Below are 21548 nucleotides of genomic sequence, written 5' to 3'. Positions count from 1 at the left end.
TGCCAGGGAGGCCATGGCTTAGTAAAAGTTGGGTGCTCAGTAAATCTGTTTCTTCCTTCCACTTGGAATGATGTGTAGGACATTCCCATGCTGGGTCTTGGAGGTTTTCACACGTGCTGAATTGGATGATTGCCGGACTCTTGGGGTCCACATGTTCCTCCTGGGGAAGGAGTCCCCCTGCAGCGTGGACTGCTGAAGGATTGCATTCTGCTCCTTGGGGTGACCGCTTCCACACGGCGTTGGGGCTCTCCTTGCTAGCACAGGCAGCTGCTGGTGCCAGTCATGACCCTGGTGGTTGGTTGGCAGCTGACTTGGGATGGTTTGGCTTCTGAATTAGTCAATCTTGGATGAGCCATTTCACTCACAGCTGGAGGTCTCAGCTGTTTTCTTAACACCTCTGGCCCTGTAGCATGCTTGAAATGAATCATACAAACACTGCTTTTAGTGAGGAAATACATGGCAGCAGTGTTATTTCTCAGCACCCCTCTGTCCTGCTCAAGTGCCAGCTATAAATAAACCGCCTTGGAGTCTGGGATAGCCCAAAACAGAGAAGGCATCCTTTGAATTTCTCCCTGGCCATGCCCTGTCTGGCCCCTAGCTAGTCCTTGGAGCAGATTGGTATCAAACCGATCTGCAGGGGTTGCTGTGGCCTGGTCAGACTCAGCTGCTGGCCCCCTGGGGGTCACTTTTTGGATTTGCGCAAGTCCTCTGAAATAGTTTGTGCAGGCTGGGATTATGTGTTTAGGGGCCCAGTTATTTCAGACTGAGATAGCCACTGATCTCCCCGTATTATCAGTATGTCCAGCCAGCTGGCCAAACACTGTCTAGGAAAAGAGGAATCATTCATTCAGTAGGTACCTGCCAGCATCTCTTCTAGGTGCTGGAGCCTATGAGAGTGAATGAGACAGGCCTCCTTTTTGCCTTCAAGGAGTTTATGAGTACAAAGATCAAGCTGGCTTCCAAGAGAGGCCCTAACTTTGTCAAGGAACTGAAGACCTCACCTCAAGAGTGGTTAGAAACGCATCCAGGCTGTGGAGCTGGGCCAGCCTGCAACTGAATTTTTGTTTCTGCCCTTCCCTTGCTTTGTGGCTGGGTAGGTTTCTTCATCTGTAAAATGGTGTAGATGTTTGTGCCACCCTGGGTTCTGAGGACATCTGGCATGGTACCTGGCCCATAGTCGGTACTTTTTCTTTTTTTCTTTTTTTTTTTTGAGACAGAGTTTTTTTTTGTTGCCCAGGCTAGAGTGCAATGGCGTGATCTCAGCTCACCGCAACCTCCGCCTCCCGGGTTCAAGCAGTTCTGCTTTAGCCTCCCAAGTAGCTGGGACAACAGGCATGCAGCACCACGCCTGGCTAATTTTGTATTTTTAGTAGAGATGAGGTTTCTCCATGTTGGTCAGGCTGGTCTTGAACTCCCAACCTCAGGTGATCTGCCCACCTCAGCCTCCCAAAATGCTGGGATTACAGGCATGAGCCACCGTGCCTGGCCTCATAGTAGGTACTTTTTAAAATGACAATGATCACCGTGACTTTTGAGCCCTGATTAATCTTTTTGTTTTCTTCCCCGCCGCAGGAGAATCCATTTTCCTTTTATTCATTATGCAGTGGGGCTAAAGTGCAGGGCACAAAGGCTTTTACACAAAATTTTAAGTTTTTATGTATAGGTTTTCATGGAAATTTAAACATTTAACAGTGATAGGGATAATAACCCATCATAAGTACATTATCACTAGGTTTCAGCAACTCTTTATTTTGCCATTTATTTTCAACTATCAATCCAAATATTCTGGAAGTATTTTAAATCAAATATACAATATCATTAATTTTAGAAAAAAGTAACTATTATCTGACAAGTAAAGATAAAAAAGAAAATACCATTATCACAACTAATACAATTTTCAATATATAAAATAGATCAAATTGTGTATTCACCAAAGAGTAGACTCTACAACCACTGAAGGCTTTGCATGAAATGTTTTGACATGGTTCATCTAATATTTCATCTTCAGACACAAAAAATCAATACATGAAAATATTTAATTACGTATAAAGGGCCATCGACTATGATTGTAGGAGGAAATTGCAAATCAACAGTGGGATATTCCAAACCACTGTATTGTGAAAGGAAACGCAAGAAAGAAAATAGGAATTCCTATTGTTCCCAATAAAAGGAAAGGAAAGGTAACTCCTAGAGAGCCACTCCCTCACTTTGCCATATTCAGATGTCTAGAACATGGCACAGGTCTGGCCATATCCAAGGGAAGATGAGGATTCAGGGTATAATAAAAGATAGCAGAGATCATGGGGTGTCTTAGGATTCTGTCCCCCACATCCACCCTTGCACAAAAACTTAATCTAACATCTCACATTGGTGGGGATCTGGTGTTCTTGTAAGAAAAAAAGTCTCAGAAAATGTTTCCCTTGTAGACTCTGGGGCAGTTGATCCTCAGCACTTTCTATTTTGGAAGCCAGAAAATTCTTTCTTGATTGAGAAGCGGGGCAGTCCTGTGCACCATAGGATTCCCATTGTTGACTGCATGTCAGTGGGTGCCACCAGTTATTAAAACCAGAAATATCTGGGCAAACTTCCTCAGGATGCAGAAGCTGCTCCCGTGAGAACCGCTGCTCCTCTCCATATGTGAACAGACTGACAGATGCAGGCAGCACCAGCAATCTCTTGAACCACTGAGGTGCACTGGAAAATGTGAGTCGCAGTGTGTCCCTGTGTTAGAATTATTAAGAGGCTTTTGTTTTGTTGACAAGTGCTGAGACCATACAATGCACCATGGCAAGATTAACTGGGAAAATTATCTTTTCATAAAGTTTTGAACCCAGATGTTGCTCCTTTGTTGTTTTCCTGGAACTGGGTAAATTCAGTTTTCACTTCCATAGCTCCCCTAACAATCCCAAGGCCAGGTCTTTTACTGCTTCCCTAGGTGGCGTGACCATTATCAGCCTGGGGGAAGATGAGCTGATTTCATCTCTTATCGGCCTGGGGGAAGATAAGCTGATTCATCTCTTCCTTTATAACCATGACATGGGGGCCTCATTTCACATGCACAGATACCCTCCAAAGACTAGATGAGCAGGCCTGAGCCACCCTGGTGCTTGGAGTAGTGACAGCTTTGCCCCGATGCCACTCTCTTCCCACCATTGTTGAGTTTTGGGCCATCATGCATTCAGTGCCTCAGTGGACAGAGAGCCAAACGCAGGTGCTCTCACAAATCTGGAGCCAATTAAAGTTTTTTGGACTCCAGCTCAGCTCAGACCACTGTCACCAGCTGGGGACTGTGGACACCACTGGCACTTGAGACTGTGGGTGACTCTGGGCTCTGAGCAGGGATGTGCTGTGTCCATGTGACACTCCTTCTCCCCAACAGTTGTTCAAGAAAGTGGTGCCCTAGGAATGCCATCTGGACCCAGTGGAACAAGAAGGGCAGAAAGCACCTGGCACCCACTGTTCATACCACTGTCACCCAGTTCCACAGTGTGGCTAAAGTGAAGATGTTTCCTCTCGATGAAAATCTAAACAACAACAAGAAAAAAAATCCTAATTTTGTTGTTTCTCTCAGCAGAAGTGATATTTTTCTAGTCTTTACAGTTGAGAAGTTCAGGATTTTATAATGTTAATTTCTCTCTTTAAGATGGCATTAGTGCACCGAATACCAATGAAATTCATGCTGATAGCCCTTGTCATAGCAGCGGCATGGCATGTCGATGCAAGTCTTTGTATTCACATGGCGGCGTTGACACAGCCTCCAGTTCCTGTGCTTTATCTTTGTGAAGAAAACTAAATAGAAAATACAGGTCACGGTCATTTGCCAAGGCATGCAGGTCGAAGTAATATTTTGTATAAACACTGGCAGACACATGAATATTAAACTCAAGTGGCTCCAAAAAACACTTCTCCATCTTGCTCATGTTCTCAACTGCCATGTCCTTGGGATTCTGGCTGTCATCCACACTCCACAGACCACGAGTTCTCCAAACCTTGGAGGCAAGAAGCATGGCTTCGAGGACAATCTTTTTCCAATTAGTAGGACAAAGATCGATGTTAGCATTAGTTAAAAGTCATTGGATGTACACCAAAGCAACGACTGCACATGGAGCTGTAAGTTTTATGACTTGAAAAAGAGTACAGAAATATCTGAAAGTACAGTTGCGTTTGGGATCATGCTCGAAGGATTTGCCTGGAACCTTCTCTTGTGAAAGTAGATATATTGGCTTGTCAAAAATAGCCACAGATCTATTTGCGTATCTGTGCTTTGTGTTGTAATATATTGCCAAAGTCACACTTTCTAATGTGTGTCTAAGATCAGGCTGGCTGACTGTGCTGTCATCTAGCAGTATGGTGGAACAAGAGCTGTGTTTTCTATCAAGATGCTATGGAGGTATATAATATAGGTGAGAGCTCCTCCTCTTTTCTTGCACACTCATTTGATACTTTCTTAAAAAGAGTGTGCTTTCCCTTGGATGGTCAGAAGCAAAATATTTGAACATCTCCTGGTCGCCGATGTGCTGCAGGTCATGGCCCTCGGGGGCTCCTAAATCTGGCTAGGCAGGCTCCACAGCAGTGGGGTGTGGCACTACTGCCACCTCCGCCTCCACGATGTTGTTATAGCTGCAGGGCAGTTCCTCCCACTGCACCCTGCACTGGCTTTGCTTGGGGCTGGCATTGGGGAGCAGCGTGTTCCATCTGTTGCACCTCTGCTCCTCTCTGCCTTGGCCTGCAGCTTTGCTTGACGCCGCCTCATAGATGTCAGCACTGCAGGACAGCTCCCCAGACCCCCTGTGCTGGCCCCGCTTGGGGCTGGCATTGGGAAACAGCATGTTCCATCTACTGCACCTCTGCTCCTCTCTGCCTTGGCCTGCACCTCTGCTTGCCACCACCTCATAGATGTCAGAGCCGCAGTACAGCTCCGCAGACCCCCTGGGCAGACCCTGCCTGGGGCTGGCGTTGGCACACAAGCAACAGCTCAGTGTGTTCCCCATGAGGCAGCTCGGCTCCTGGCTCCTCTCCTCTCCAGCAACTTGGGCCTTCCCTTGCTTCCAAGTCTGCAGAGCTCAGCACTTCCACCTCTTCCCAGCAAAGGCACGCTGGCAGGGCTAGCCCCTGGCTATGGGGCTGCACCCCACCAGCAGCGCGCACCCCCCCTCAGCCGCCTCCCCGAGGTGACTTGTCTACAAGGGTCTCTTGGGAACCTGTTTTGTTTCTTTGGAATGGGTCTAGATGCAGCAAGCCTGAGAGCTGTGATTGCAGAGAAGAGAGCACAGAGGGAGCTCCTCCTCCTGCCACTGCTTCCCACCAACTGAAGGAGGTTGCCCTGCCAACTGCCAGAACTCCCTCCTGGTTCCCAGGAACCAATCAGGCCCAGAGTCCCCTCCATGCGCCCCCGCCCCCATTGTGATGTGGGAGCCTAGGCACTGGCTCACCAGGCCCCGCCCTGCCGGCAGCCCTGCCCCTACCTTTCATTCAATTGCTGGCTGCTGGGAGCTTTCAGGTTTCTCCAACGTGAGGAACATCTTAACGGTTTCAGCAAACGAAGAGGCTTATGTAAAAGAAAACCAAGCCAGGCACGGTGGCTCACATCTGTAATCCTAACACTTTGGGAGGCTGAGGCGGGTGGATCACAAGTTCAGGAGATCAAGACTATCCTGGCTAACATGGTGAAACCCTGTCCCTACTCAGGTGATCCACCTGCCTCGGCCTCTCCAAAGTGCTGGGGTTACTGATAAATCTTGATTGAGTCCTCATGATACAAGTTCTAGCAAATAAGAAAGAAACCTCCTTATGTTTTGTAAATTATTTTGCTGTTTGGCCTTGGTTAAGGGTTTGGAACATAATTTAACCTCAGAGATTTTTTCTTTCTTTAAGAAAGCTGGGGCCGGGCGCGGTGGCTCAAGCCTGTAATCCCAGCACTTTGGGAGGCCAAGACGGGTGGATCACGAGGTCAGGAGATCGAGACCATCCTGGCTAACACGGTGAAACCCCGTCTCTACTAAGAAATACAAAAAACTAGCCGGGCGAGGTGGCGGGCGCCTGTAGTCCCAGCTACTCAGGAGGCTGAGGCCGGAGAATGGCGTGAACCCGGGAGGCGGAGCTTGCAGTGAGCTGAGATCCGGCCACTGCACTCCAGCCTGGGCTACAGAGCGAGACTCCGTCTCAAAAAAAAAAAAAAAAGAAAAAAAAGAAAGCTGGTGTCGTCTGGGCACGGTGGCTCACGCCGGTAATCCCAGCACTTTGGGAGGCCGAGGCAGGCAGATCACGAGGTCAGTAGTTCGAGACTAGCCTGGCCAATATAGTGAAACCACGTCTCTACTAAAAATACAAAAAATTAGCCAGGCGTGGTGGCGGGCACTTGTAATCCTAGCTACTCGGGAGGCTGAGGCAGGAGAATCACTTGAACCCAGGAGGCGAAGGTTGCAGGGAGCCAAGATCGTGCCACTGCATACCAGCCCAAGTGACAGAGCGAGACTCCATATTAAAAAACAAAAACAAAAACGCTGGTGCCCATCAGTGCTGTGTCTCTTTTACTTGGCAGCCAGGGAGGAGGGAGAAGGCTGGATTCTATGAGGGGAGTTTGGGCCATGCCTCCTGTTCTCTGCTTCTCCCGTTCTCTCCCTGCCTCCACCTGTGCTCTCCCTGCCTCTCCTGTTCTCTCCCTCCAGGTCCAGTCACATGCGAAGTCAGAATTCTTTTGAAGTGTCAGCTTTGACCTTGTAGTGAACTGAAACAGAAGCTTAAATGGTATAGACTTTAGGTGATTCAGACATAATCGCTGAGTGTCACTACTTTAAATGATTTATTTGATGAGTTTCTATTTTGTACCTATGGGTAAGGCACTGTAAGGAAGATATGGTTTCTGCCCTCAAGGTTTCATTCTCTTTAGGTAGGACAAGGCATGTGTACATATTACAGTAAAATCCAGAGACTGTACATAATAATGAACAATTATCTTTTATAGACCTCTTAACTGCATGCTGCTGTACTAAGCATTTTAGACACTTTCTCCTTTAAATCATGACAGTCCCGTGAGGAAGGTACTATTTTCCCCATTTTATTTTTTCATTTGGAGAGATGGGGCCTCACTATGTTGCCCAGGTTTGTCACGAACTCCTGGGCTCAGGCGATCCTCCTACCTTAGCCTCCCAAAGTTCTGGGATTACAGGCATGAGACACTGTGCCCAGACTGTTTTTATTATTATTTTTGAGACAGGGTCTCATTTTGTCCTCCCAGGCTGGAGTGCAGTGGCACAATCATAGGTCACTGCAGCCTCGACCTCCTGGGCTCAAGTGATCCTCCTGAGTAGCTGGGACTGCAGATGTGTGCCACCATGCCTGGCCTTTTTTTTTTTTTTTTTTTTTTTGGAGACGGAGTCTCGCCCTGTCGCCCAGGCTAAAGTGCAGTGTCGTGATCTTAGCTCACTGCAACCTCCGCCTCCCAGGTTCAAGCGATTCTCCTGCCTAACCCTACTGAGTAGCTGGGACTACAGATGCATGCCACCATTCCCAGCTAATTATTTGTATTTTGGTAGAGACAGGGTTTCACCGTGTTGCCCGGACTGATCTCCAAGTCCTGAGTTCAGGCAATCCGCCCCCCTGGGCCTCCCAAAGTGCTAGGATTAAGGCGTGAGCCACTGTGCCCAGCTGTCTTATTTTTTAAAAAAATTTCTGTGGAAATTGGGTCTCGTTATGTTGCTCAGGCTGATCTCAACCTTCTAGACTCAAGCAGTCCTCCTGTCTTGGCTTCCCAGAGTGCTGGGATCATAGGCATGAGCTCCGGCGCCTACCCCTATTTTATTTTATATTTGAGGAACTGAGGCTCAGAGAGTCCAAGTACCTGTGACTAATAAGGGGTGTAGCTGGAGATCCCTATCGGAGAAGGGGCAGATAAAATACCTGTTCAGAGGAGGAGGAGGCAGCTTTTGTTTTATGGGGACAGGAGATAAAAAGATCAGAGAAGTCTTTAGGGTGGAATGTGAATTGGGACTCAAGGGTAGATAGGATTTTAAGGTACTGAACATAGGGAGAGAGCTTTGGGGGAGTGGGGAGGAGAATATAGGAATCACTGATCCTTCCCTCGCCCTTGTGTTCTCTCTTCACTTAGAATGGAGTCAGTGGGCAGGAAGATGGTAATTACCTGTCCGATGAGTCTCCCTATCTGGATACATGACTTCCACGTGACATAAATGTGACTGCAGTCAGGAAAAGTTCAACTCTGGGCTGTGTTGAGTAATCAGAGGGAGAAGCAGTGGGGCTGTTGTAGCGGGAGGGAGTTTTCTGCAGGAGCTGGAAGTTCAGATGGGTCTGGAAGAATGTGGATAGGGCACCGAGAGGCATAGAGCAGACATTCCGGCCAGGAGAATAATGGTATCAGAAGTACTGCCCTGAGAAGCAACACCTCATTTCCAGAGCCTAAAAGAGCTGCTCTGTCAGAACTAGTACGGTTTCTCATCGGAGCAGCTGGTCAGGCCAGGACTGGATGGCCAGAGGGGAATTGGAAGGGTGGTTGTTTTGTTTTTTTGTTTTTGAGGCAGGGCCTTGCTCTGCCGCCCAGGTTGGAGTGCAGTGGCCTGATGTCGGCTCACTGCAGCCTCAACCTCCCAGGCTCATGCAGTCTTTCCACTTCAGCTTCCTGAGTAGCTGTGACTGCAGTCACATGCCACCATGCCCAGCTAATTTTTTTTTTTTTTTTTTTTTCTGAGATAGAGTCTCGCTCTGTTGCCCATGCTGAGTGCAGTGGTGCCATCTCAGCTCACTGCAACCTCCACCTCCCGGGTTCAAGCAATTTTCCTGCCTCAGCCACCTGAGTAGCTGGGATTACAGGAACACTCCACCACGCCCAGCTAATTTTTGTATTTTTAGTAGACACAGGGTTTCACCATGTTGGCAAGGCTGGTCTCAAACTCCTGAACTCGAGTGATCTACCTGCCTCGGCTTCCCAAAGTGCTGGGATTACAGGTGTGCGCCATCGTGCCTGGTCTTAGTTTTTTTAAATGTTAGTAGATACGTGATTTCCTCATGTTGTCCACGCTGGTCTCAAACTCCTGGGCTCAAGTGATGCACCTCAGTCCCATGAAGTGCTAGGATTACAGGTATGAGCCACCGCGCTGCCACTAGAAGTTTTATGAACGGGCAGGATTGTATTCCTTCTGGTGGCGTGTTCTTGTCTTCCTGTTACACAGTTGAGACACTTCCAGGTGGCCTCTCCTGTCTCCGCTGGTCGCAGGCCAGGTGGGGACATCCCAACTCGGGTGTGAAGACAACACCCGGGCCAACCTCTGCACTAAAAGTGAAGCCGCTTTCAGGGGAATAACTTGTCAGGTAATTTTTTTTGAGACAGAGGCTCCCTCTTGTCTCCCAGGCTGGAGTGCAGTGGCGCGATCTCGGCTCGCTGCAACCTCCACCTCCCAAGTTCAAGTGATTCTCCTGCCTCAGCCTCCCAAATAGCTGGGATTACAGGCATGCATCACCACGCCGGCTAATTTTTTTGTATTTTTAGCAGAGACAGGGTTTCATCATGTTGGTCAGGCTAGTCTCAAACTCCTGACCTCAAATGATCCCCCCACAGCCTCCCAAAATGTAGGGATTACACACATGAGCCACTGCGCCCAGCCAGCTTGTTCTTTAATTTGCTGGTTCGTTCAATCAGCAAATACTCAGTAAGGGCATACCTACCATGTGCCCAACGCTGTGCTGGATGGTGGTGGGCAGCGCAGGCACAATTCCTCTCCTTCCAGCTGTCTGCCCACTGGTCTGATCCTATAGATCTGTGATAAGACAGCCCTTGGCCACCGTGTGTATGGGGAGGGATGTAAATGTCTTCTTCTTATGCATTCTCTAACTTTATTATTTATTTGACAGACAAAGCCACAGACCCAAGCATGTCGGAACAGGATTGGTCAGCTATCCAGAATTTCTGTGAGCAGGTGAACACTGACCCCAATGGGTAAGGTGACTTACACATAGTTGTCTCTGAGGGCACCCCACACTGAGTGTAGGCCTTTGTCTCTCAAGACTGTTTTAGGGTTAAGCTCTCTAGGCAAGGCTTGGTGGCTCATGCCTGTAATCCCAGCACTTTGGGAGACCAAGGCGGGAGGATGGCTTGAGCCCAGGAGTTTGAGACCAGCCTGGGTGACAGAGCAAGACCCTGTCTCAAAAAAATAGAAATACAGTCAGGCCGGCATTCATGCTCTCATTTTCCCCCATAATCCTGAGAATGTTATTTTTCTAAAATTAGCAAATTCATGTGGGGGAAAAAAAACACAGGATAGCTCATTTGCAATTAGCAGTTATTAATTTTAAATAGTGTTATAAAACACTAATGCTGAGAAGAACTCTGAATGTTACTGATAGAATATAGACACGTTACCTAATTAAAAGAGATCTGTGTATTCTCCACCATTTAAATGTAATCTTAAGAAAACGGAAAGGGGGAAAGTTTTATTGGATTCTGTTTCCACAGCATCTGGATAGGACCTGAAGACTCAGAATCAAGTGAGTCATCCAGATGTTTTGTTTTTGTTTTGTTTTGTTTTGTTTTCTTGAGACAGAGTCTCACTCTGTCACCCAGGCTGGAGTGCAATGGCACGATCTCAGCTCACTGCAACCTCCACCTCCTGGGTTGAAGCGATTCTCCTGCATCAGCCTCCTAAGTAGCTGGGATTGTAGGCACGTGCCACCACACCTGGCTAATTTTTGTATTTTTTTAGTGGAGATGAGGTTTCACCATTTTTGCCAGGCTGGTCTCAAACTCCTGACCTCAGGTGATCCACCTGCCCTGGCCTCCCAAAGTGCTGAGATTACAGATGTGAGCCACTGTGCCTGGCCCATCCAGATGTTTAATCTGTGTGGTGTCGCATATTTGGCCAGTTTGAACCGAGAGTTTGATCACACTTTCTGCTCTAGCATTTCCTGGGCATTTATCACAGCCATACAGGGCCTGTGCTGCTCTGGCTATGCATAGGACTGGGCTGGGACTGGAAGCTTGGAGTTTGGGGGCTGGGGGTTGGCTGAGGGGAAGGCAGTATGCCCTGGGCAGGAGGAGGACCTTGCATGCTGTAGGTGCAACCAGGGTGGGTGGGAGGTGGCCCTCTCCAGGGCCCCCGCAAGGGCTGTTTGTCAGGCACGCTCCACCTCTGCTTTTGGACACCAGCCCCTGGAAGAAAAGTGACTTTACTGAGCATGCTCAGCCACTTGGGTTAGTTTCTTCTTGCCTGCCCAGAGTCTAGGTCTTTTTGTTTCCCTGTAGCCCCACACATGCGCCCTGGCTACTGGCCCACAAGATCCAGTCTCCACAAGAGAAGGAAGCTCTTTATGCCTTAACGGTGAGTTTGACTTGCCTTGTAGCCAAGCTTTCCTGTCCTTGTGCTATAGAGAGCTGAGAGGCACTTTGCTTCCACCCAGATCCTTTCCATTGGGGCAGGGAGCTCCTCTGAGAGGTTCACCTTCACAGCAGGTTGGAGGAGGGAGTTCTGGGCCAGGGTCCCCACCCTTCTTCTCTTTCTCATCTGTTTCTTCAGGGCAGCATTGAGTCTACTGTGGGATAAGGAAAGGATGGTTTTATTTCATTTGCCCTTCTTAGACCAGGGCTGGCAAGTTCACGTGCCCTATCTAAAGAGGGCAGCTCTAGCACAGGGCCCACTGTCTGTTGGCAGGTATGAATATGGGCTCAGGATTGCTAGTTTAGGTCTTTGTGTATGTTTGAGAGTTTAGATGTTGGTGACTAATTTGCAGTGTTGAAAGCCACAGTATGGACCAGAGGAGGGGTCTGCAGGCCCAGCTTGCCTCTTGAGTGCCAGTGGGTGACGTCTGGCTGGTCTTGGGCACTGGATACCAGATTTCTGCCTCTGGGGAGGAATTGGTTCTTGAGCCACTTTCACCTCTCAAGGGGTCTCCTTAAAGGTGGGGTGACCTCAGGGTTTGACATACACCACTAAACTCTTTCCTGGGCATAAACCTCAGGCAGTTATAGCAAAATTGAACGGGGGACATTTTTTTCTTGATCTGAAAATGTCCTCTTCATCAAAACTTCAGTGTCCTCATAGGCTTGAGGCAGGGTTAGCCGTGGTTCCAGTGCAGTCTCCAGCAAGTGGTTACCAGCCTGGAGGGGAGCCTGGGACCACTGGCTTTCCACCTTCTCACGGGGGTCCTGTGTCTATGCAGGTGCTGGAGATGTGCATGAACCACTGTGGGGAGAAGTTCCACAGCGAGGTGGCCAAATTTCGTTTCCTGAACGAACTGATCAAAGTGTTGTCCCCAAAGGTGAGTACCTGGGCTTGGCTCTGCCCACTGTGCCACACCTACGCCCGCCGTCAAACTCCTGGTGCCCTCCTCAGGCCAGAGGCAGGCCCACACATGGACAAAACCTGCTCCTGCCTGTGAAAGCGCTCTTCTCTCCAAGCTCTAGGAAGAGGCTCTGCTCATCAGCTGACCTGTGCCCCTCACTGTTAGCGTTTTCACATTTCCCCTGTAAGAAGGCCACGGAGACGTGTGGCCTAGAGGAGATGAGGAACTCCAGCTTGGAGGCACAGGTTCCTGGTAAAGACAGTGAGAGATCCCAGGGGTGGCCTGAAGTTATCCTATCACCTCCTGCCTTGTCCTCTGCACCTGTCCTCCTGGCCCCTGTCTTAGCTCAGCTAGTCTCAGGTAACCAACATTGAGCCCTGCCTTGCTGTGTTCCCACAACAGTGCTGACACTGACTGTGGGTCCCACAGTTCATTTCAGTTCTGACACTCCTCAGAGCTGCATGCTACCCGGACCCCACGCGGTGAGGGCTCGGTGCTGCTCGGGCTTCCCGTGTTTCAGCTGCCAGCCATGAGTCTCATGTGTCCTCAAACTGCTGCACTTCTGCATCCCCAGCTGCAGATTCAGGGGTTCCCATGAACGCCCCCCCTCCCGCCGCCACACAGATTCCATAATTCCCTAGAATTATTCATGTATACAGGAAAGCACTATACTTTCTATCCCTGTTTTATTATAAAGGATACAAATGGAAGCAATGCATAGGCAAGGTCTTGGTGGGGCAAGAGGGGACAGATCTGCTGTCCCTCTCCTGGACTCTGAGCTTGCCGTCCTCCCATCGTAGGTTCAACTGAGAGGTTCTCTGAGCTTCCTTGTTTCAGTGTTTTTTTCTGTTTTTTTTTTTTTACACATCATTGTTGGCTTGAACTAGCTCTAGGTTTTATTACCTAGGCATGATCGGTCGAATCATTGGCCACGTAGTTGAACTCAATCTCTAGTTCACACCCCCCTGCCTGCCCCTGCCACTTCCGTCGGTGGGGATGTGAGGGCACAGGTCAGGGGATGGGGCTGAAAGTTTCAGCCCTCTGATCACAGGGTTGATCTCTTTGGAGTGGCCAGCCCTTGAAACTCTCTAGGCACTCACTGTAAGTCATTAGTGAAAACTCAGGTGCGCCCTGTGAGTGTGTCTCTTGAATAACAAGACACTCTTGCGATTCAGGAAATTCCGAGGGTTTCTGAAGTTCTGTGCCAGGAACTGAAACAAAGACCAAGTTGTTTTATTATATTCTTGTCTGTGGCAAAAAAAATGACTGTCTCCAGTGGTGTAGAACAGGCTCTGACCTAGGCCTCTGCATGGTGGGGTTTAGTGTGAGTATTGTGGAGATCAATTCCTTGAATCCCGGGAAGGACTCCGGGGCTGGGCGCCAGATGGGGTGGCCTCTAGTCTCTCCTCACACTCGTACCATTCCTGGGTGCTCGTGTCTCTGGGCCTCAGCAGCTACCTCTTCAGTTAAAGTGTCGGTCTCCCAAGTACCTTCCAGCTCTAGAATTCTCTTTCCTTTTTACTTTCAGTACCTGGGGTCCTGGGCCACAGAAAAAGTTAAAGGAAGAGTCATTGAAATACTCTTTAGTTGGACAGTCTGGTTTCCGGAAGACATCAAGATCCGAGATGCCTATCAGATGCTGAAGAAACAAGGTCTGACTTGCGTTACTGTGTCGTATTTCCTCTTGGCTCGGCCTGTATCTTCCTGTTTTTTCTTCTGCCTTATAATTTTTGTTGAAAGCTGGACTTCTTATGTAGGACCATAGACACTGAGTTTTGATTTTTTTTTTTTTACACAATAAATCTTTTATCTACTTACCTTTAAAAGCCATAGTGCAAACCTAGAAAGATGATGTAAGGCTTGCTTTTTTCTCTGTTGCCTGGATCATAGGAAACCACAGCGTGACAAAGGTCAAAATACAAGCTACGTATGTCACTAAAGCACTTATCTTTTAAAATTCTTGGTTGCTTAAAAACTAACTTTTTTTTTTTTTTTTTTTTTTTTGAGACAAGGTGTTGCCCCATCACCTAGGCTGGAGCACAGTGGTGGAGTCATGGCTCACTGCAGCCTCGACCTCCGGGACTCCAGCCATTCTCCTGCCTCAGCCTCCCAAGTAGCTGGGACTACAGACGTGTGCCACCATACCCAGCTGATTTATTTACTTATTACTCTCCCACCCGCACCCCAACACACACACACACACACACACACACACACTCACACTCACTCTCCCTCTCTCTCTCTATCTCTATCTCTGTCTCTGTCTCACTTGCTCTCTTACTTACACCAAATATTTTTATTTTTTGTAGAGACAAGGTCTTGCAATGTTGCCCACGCTGGTCTCAAACTCCTGGGCTCAAATCCGATCCTCCCACCTCAGCCTCCCAGGCGTGAGCCGCCATGTCCATCTTTAATCTCTTTTCCTGAAATAGTGGAACCTTACTGTGAAGTACAGATAAATGCTACCTATGAGCCAGAGTGTGAAAAATGCTATTGTGATGAAAGTAACAACGTGCAGACAGATCTTTCAGTACTTTTTTTTTGAGACAGTGTCTTACTCTGTCGCCCAGGCGGGAGTGCAGTGGGACGATCTCCATTCACGCGACCTCTGCCTCCTGGGTTCAGGAGGCACGAGAAGTAGCTGGGATTATAGGCACCTGCCACCATGCGTGGCTAATTTTTGTATTTTTAGTAGAGATGGGGTTTTACCATGTTGCTCAGGCTGGTCTTGAACTCCCGACCTCAAATGATCCGCCTGCCTCAGCCTCCCAAAGTGCTTGGATTACAGGCGTGAGCCACTGTGCCCAGCCGTGGATTTATTTTTAATTGACACATACTTATACACATTTTTTGGAGACAATGTGATATTTTGGTTCATGCATACAATGTGTAGTGATCAAATCAGGGTAATTGGCATATCCATCAGTGAGGTAAGGAGTTTTTAATCCCTGGAATTGGGTAGAGCTTTCCTTTTGGTAGGCAGGATTTGAACTGGGTGTGAGATTTGTTGTTGCTGTAGTTATATCAGACTTCAGATTCCTCTAGTGTTAGCCTGTATTTAGGTTGGGGGCTAGTTTGTTAGTTTTTTCAGGATCTGTTCTCTCAGCTGTAGGTCTTCACTTTCCTCTGCACCTCAGAGAGAGCCTTTCTCCTTGTTCTTGCCACTCGTAGCAGTAGACAGCTGTCCCTTGTCAGAGGGATAGGGTGGTGGGCAGGGCCAGTCTTTGTTCTGGTTCAGCCTGGTTCTTAGGCAGGCACTGCATCCTGGGTCTTGGTAGGATCTGTTTGTGATCCTGCCTCACGCCAGTGTAGATCTGGGCCCAGGACATAATTCCTGCTCCTCCTCCTAGGGTACTAGGGTTTGTTTTTGTTTTTTCTCCCCTATTTCTTCTCTAGCTGCAGTGGGTTCCACCAGTGCTCTAAGGCTGCAGCGTTTGTTCCTCTTCTCCCTGTAATCCTGCCTTCAGGCCTTCCCGCTATTTTTGTGAGCCTCTGGAGAAGAGCTTATTTTCTTTGTGTTGCAGCCTCCAGAAATTCTGTATTCTCTTGGCAGCTCACACTGGCCTGTAAACAATTTTAAAATAATTCTAGCTTAGTTGTTACTATTGGTATTGCCTTTTGTCAATCCTTGGAAGTTGTTTTTTTCCTTAGATTTCAAGTTACTTGGTTGTTGCCCTGTGATCTGAGCTCTCTGATGGATTCAAGGAAGTTGTAGGCTGGGCATGGTGGCTCACGCCTATGATCCCAGCACTTTGGTAGTTTGAGGTGAGGAATCTCTTGAGGCCAGGAGTTTCAGACCAGCCTGGGCAACATAGCGAGACCCCATCTCTACAAAAAAATTTTTAAAAAATTATCTGGGTGTGGTGGTACCCACCTGTAGTCCCAGCTACTTGGAAGGCCGAGGTGGGAGGACTGCTTGAGCCCAGGAGTTTGAGGCTGCAGCAAGCTGTGATCATACCACTGCACTCTAGCCTGGGAGACAGAGCAAGAATCTGTCTCAAAAACAACAAAAATGTTGTGAATTTGCGCACTTTCCAGTGTTTTGTTGTTGTCACAGTGGGGGTAATAGTTCCCACCCTTGTGTGTCCTGTTTGGAAGATGGGAATCTGAATTCCTTTTTATATTGGACTCTTAAAAAAAGGAACCTGCGTTCAGAATGGACTGTTGTTCCCTGTCACATGCACTCAGCATTTTCAGGAGCTTCATCAGGGACCCTCCAGAGACTTTTGATCCCTGGGAAGTTATGTAGCTGGATAAACTGATCCATGTTTTTATAGCATAGGGCCCACAGACTGCAGGCCCTCAGGACTGGCTCTTCTCTGACATAATTGGCTCTGATGTCCTGGGCACCATGGTGGTCCCTTGGATTCTCCTAAGAGATGATGTAAAACTTCATTCATAGACTGGGTGTTGTCTTTGAAGGCTGTTGACAGTGCTTTCCTAGCATGGTATCAGGAACCAGGGGTTTCTGGACTTTATACTGGATTCTGACTGAAGTTTCTGGGTACCATATTGGTGTCTTAATTTTGTAAATTGCATTTTTAGGAATTATAAAACAAGACCCTAAACTACCAGTGGATAAAATCTTACCCCCACCATCTCCCTGGCCCAAGAGCTCCATCTTCGATGCTGATGAAGAAAAGTCCAAGGTAAGGAACCAGACCTACATGGTGTCTGATCAGACCTTTTCCCTTAGGGACTGTAAATGCCCTTTGATGCTTGAATCAGAGTGTGAAGGGGGGCAGGTTACATGGATTCTCCTCTCCAGACAGGCCCTTAGGAGTGAGGTAGCAGAAGATTTGGGTGCATTCTTTACGGATAAGCCGACTAATAAGGTGCTGGGCTCTTTGTGCCCTCTCCCTTTTCTGCACAGCCTTCCTTGGGGAAAGAAGGTGCAGAAGGCTAGCTCATGAGAAGTGTGGGTGATGGGTCATGTCCTCTATGGGTGTGGTATTGGGGTGGGGACAGTGGAAGGACTTGCTGCTGTGTGTTGGTTCAGCTCTTTCTCAGTGCCAGTGAGCCCGGCCCTATCCATTTTTCATCCACTATGAACTCCCCAAATCATTGTTCCTTGGACATCAGTATCTAGAGGGACAAGAAGAGTAAGGTGGCCAAGACCCAGGGATAACTCTATGATGCCTGTGAGTGGGGAACCCTTTGGCCTAGTGCTGGCAGTGTTTTCGGTCATGACTGTTCTTGATCAGTCACAGGTCTAGTTCATGGAGCGTCGGAAGGCTACACGCTATGTACTCACTTCTGCGTGGTATGGTCTGCCTGCCAACGGCACCCCCTCCCTGTACCCACTCCTTGGGCCTAGATACTCTGTGGCCATCAGGTCCCTGTTGTTAGAATGAACAAGACTAGTCTAGGCTCCGGGCCGCCTTTCTCCCTGGCTTTCCTCCTGCTTGGTGCCTTGAGTTTGCAGAGGGTGGGAGGAGCTAGAAAGGAGGTATGGTGTGACTTTTGAGAAAGAATCCTGTGTTACTAGCCCTCATTATCCCCACTTTTCCTGCCATCCGTTCCATGAAGATTGAGTGACTTCTCTGTGCCAGGCGTCCTGCTTGGCATTGGAAATGAAGGGATGAACAGGATCACCAGGGTCTGTTGCATCGTAAAGCACATGGTCCAGGGCAACTGCAGACCTAGCCCCTTTTGGGCCAGAGAATTCCCTGTCGTTGGGGACTGTCCTGTGCACTGTAGGATGTTCACGGCATTCCCGACTCTACCCACAAGCTGCCAGTAGCACCCCTTCTAGTTGTGACAACCAAATTTCTCCAGACTTGGCCAGACATCCCCTGGGAGAAGTAATCCCCCACATCCCCCTATCCCACTGAAAACCAGTGGCGGGCTGGGCACAGTGTCTCATGCCTGTAATCCCAGCACTTTGGAAGGCCGAGGCAGGCGGACCACGAGGTCAAGAGATTGAGACCACCCTGGCCAACATGGTGAAACCCCGTCTCTACTAAAAACACAAAAATTCGCTGGACATGGTGGCACGCGCCTATAGTCCCAGCTACTTGGAAGGCTGAGGCAGGAGAATGGTGTCAACCTGGGAGGCAGAGGTTGCAGTGAGCCAAGATCACGCCACTGCACTCCAGCCTGACAACAGAGCAAGGCCCGGTCTCAAAAAAAAAAAAAAAAACCAGTGGTGTATTGGGATAGTCAGAGTGCCTGCATCATAGTGTCCTTGGGACCATTTGGTGAGACAGTGCATGTAAAATGTATGCTGTTGTTAGTGTTAACTCTTCTGTAGCTGTTGCTTCTGCTCTGGTCCTGAGGGAGTTGTGGTCTCACTTACTCTTCCTGTTCACTCTCTCCAGCTTCTGACAAGGCTTCTAAAGAGCAACCACCCTGAGGACCTTCAGGCCGCAAACCGATTAATCAAGAATTTGGTCAAGGAGGTGGGCATTCTTCCAGTTGGTTCAGTAGAAGCAGCATTTGACAGAGGCTGAAGGACAGTGTGCATGAGCCTATGCTTGAGGGGTAGAGGAATGGTTGCCTGGGAGAAAGAGTGGCTCCTAGCCCTGAACTCTGGGGAACAGCCATAGGCTCCCTCGAGGGCAGCAAGGTGGTGATTGGAAGCAGAAAGCCCACTGCTGCCGTACTTCTCAGCTGCTTTCATCCATGCTGCTCAAAGCATTTCCTAGACACCAGCTTCGGTCCCAGCAACAGGTATTGGTATGGACAAAGTCCAGGTTTAGAAAACTGCTTTTCAAAAGGCTTGAGGCTGGTGGCACAGAGGCAGAGGTCACGGTCACCATTCCCCTAACTGCAGTTTCCTCCCCAGGAATTCTGGGCTTTTGAGTATTTTTTCATCCACCGTGTGAGCTCTCCCATGCACTTAACGTCCTGGTGACTCCCCTGAGTGAGCTCTCTCAATAGTGACTCTTTCCCATCCCTTGTTCAGGCTTCAACCAGAGTTTCTGCTCCTTCACTCCTATCCTATTCTTTTTCCCAAAAGGAACAAGAAAAATCGGAGAAGGTGTCCAAGAGGGTCAGTGCGGTGGAGGAAGTGCGAAGCCATGTGAAGGTGCTGCAGGAGATGCTGAGCATGTACCGCAGGCCAGGGCAGGCCCTGCCCGACCAGGAGGCCCTGCAGGTAATCTTCAGGTGTAACACAGGGGGCTGCACGTGTTTACTAAAGTGAGTTCACAGTGCTTTCACCTGTGTGCACCCATGAAGCCATCTCAGAGTCAAGATGGTAAACATATCTGACACCTCCCCAGATGTACTTGTGCTGCTTTGTCCTCCCTTCCTGTCTCCCCTACTCCCCAATCCCCGGGCAGCTACTGATTTGCTTTCTCTTCTGATTTGCTGACAACTCCCAGACTCTTGTATAAATGGAATGATGCAGTACATAACCCTCTATTTTTGCCTGGCTTCTCGATCTCACTCTAGATCCATTCACGTTGCTGTGTGTAGCAGTAGCTTGTTTCTTCTTATTGCCAGGTACTGTCCCATCACCTGGATGTACCACAGCGTGTACCTATTGATGGGCCTTGCGTTGTTTCCATCTTTGGGTGATTATGAGTCACACTGCTATAAACAGTTGTGTACACGGGATTTTGTGTGAACATCTATTTTCATTTCTTGTGGGTAAATGTCTGGAATTACTAGGTCATATGCTAAGTATATATTTAACTTGTTAGGAAACAAAGTGGCTAAGCTATCTTCCAGGGTAATTGCACCATTTTACAATCCTAACAGCAGCATATGCAAGTTCTAGCTCCTCCACATCTTGAGATCTTAGTTTTTATATAGCATCTTTATTGAGATAATTAACATACCATAAAAGCAAACATCATATCTACCTAGTTATAGAATATCTTAATCACCCCCAAAAGAATCCTTGTACCCATTAACAGTCATTCCCCCTTTCCCAAACTCCCCTTTCCCCAGTCTTTGGCAACCACTAATCCACTTTCTGTCTCTCTGGATTTGCCTGTTTGGATCCTTTGTCCAAGTGCGGTTACACAATACATGGGCTTTCGTGTCTGGCTTCCTTTACGTAGCCTAATGCCTGCAGGTGCATCCATCTGGTAACTTGTGTCACTGCTCCATTTCTGTTCATGCCCGAATAGTGTTCCATTGTTTGGCTATGCCACATTTTGTTTCTCCATTTATCAGCTGATGGGCATTTGGTTTGTTCCTACTTTTTGGCTATTATGAATGATGCCTTTGAATTATTCATTACGATTAATGACTTTGAACTTTGTCTAAGTTTTTATGTGAACATAGGTTTTAAATTCTTTTGGGTATATACCTAGAAATGGAATTGCTAGATCTTGAGGTAACTCCATATTAACATTTTGAGAAACTGCCAAACTGTTTTCCAAAGTGGCTGTGCCATTTTACATTCCCAGCAGCAATGTATTGGTTCCAGTTCTCTGCATCCTGCCAACATTTGTTGTTATCTTTTTGATCGGAGCCCTCCTGGAGGGTGTGAAGTGCTGTCTCGTTGCAACTTTCTGTTTCTTAATGGCTTGTTTATTTTCTATGCTTATTGGCAGCTTGTACATCTTAGAAGAAATGTCTGCAAATCCGTTGCCCATCTTTTGGAGTGTCTTTTTGAGTTACAAGCATTTTTTATGTATTCTGGATACAAGTTCCTTATCAGACAGTTTTCTCCCATCCTTTTCACTGTTTTGATAGCATCTTTTGAAGCAGGAAAGTTTTGTTTTGTTTTGTTTTTTGAGACAAAGTCTCGCTCTATCGCCCAGGCTGGAGTGCAATTGCGTGATCTCAGCTCCCTACAACCTCCTCCTCCTGGGTTCAAGCGATTCTCCTGCCTCAGCCTCCCAAGTGCTAGGATTACAGGAATGTGCCAGCACACCTGGCTAATTTTGTATTTTTTTTTTTTTAGTAAAGACAGGGTTTCTCTATGTTGGTTAGGCTGGTCTCGAACTCCTGACCTCAGGTGATCCGCCCACCTCAGTCTCCCAAAGTGCTGGGATTACAGGTGTGAGCCACTGTGCCTGACCAATAGAGACAGGGTTTCACCATGTTGGCCAGGCTGGTCTCGAACCCTGACCTCAGGTGATCCACCTGCCTTGGCCTCCCAAAGTGCTGGGATTACAGGCATGAGCCACCATGCCTGGCCTTCTTTTTTTTTTTTTTTCTTTTTTTTTAAATGTCTTGCTGGTGCTTTTGTTGTCACATCTAAGAAACTACAGTCCAGCTGGGCGCAGTGGCTCACACCTGTAATCCCAGCACTTTGGGAGGCCGAGGCAGGTGGATCACCTGAGTTCAGGAGTTCGAGA

General features: G+C 48.1%; 1 protein-coding gene across 2 annotated transcripts in view; it reads left to right on the top strand.

Annotated features, from left to right (window-relative positions):
• The window catches only part of GGA2 (golgi associated, gamma adaptin ear containing, ARF binding protein 2), a 47035-nt gene that overhangs the window by 5601 nt on the left and 19886 nt on the right, over positions 1-21548 (top strand). Inside the window, exons 2-9 of one of the 2 annotated variants that reach the window (XM_007987896.3) lie at positions 2594-2703; positions 9865-9949; positions 11252-11327; positions 12166-12264; positions 13817-13940; positions 16834-16937; positions 18609-18689; positions 19250-19387. In XM_007987896.3, coding sequence (XP_007986087.1) covers positions 9885-9949; positions 11252-11327; positions 12166-12264; positions 13817-13940; positions 16834-16937; positions 18609-18689; positions 19250-19387 — 687 coding nt within the window. In that variant the 5' untranslated portion in view covers positions 2594-2703; positions 9865-9884. The remainder of the gene's footprint in view (positions 1-2593; positions 2704-9864; positions 9950-11251; positions 11328-12165; positions 12265-13816; positions 13941-16833; positions 16938-18608; positions 18690-19249; positions 19388-21548) is intronic. The other variant, XM_007987892.3, reaches the window with a different exon arrangement.

Source organism: Chlorocebus sabaeus, chromosome 5 (assembly GCF_047675955.1).
Source record: "Chlorocebus sabaeus isolate Y175 chromosome 5, mChlSab1.0.hap1, whole genome shotgun sequence".
In the NCBI taxonomy this organism is placed as follows: domain Eukaryota; kingdom Metazoa; phylum Chordata; class Mammalia; order Primates; family Cercopithecidae; genus Chlorocebus; species Chlorocebus sabaeus.
Note: the sequence above shows the minus strand (reverse complement) of the source record. Positions and strands in the feature narration are given on the sequence as shown.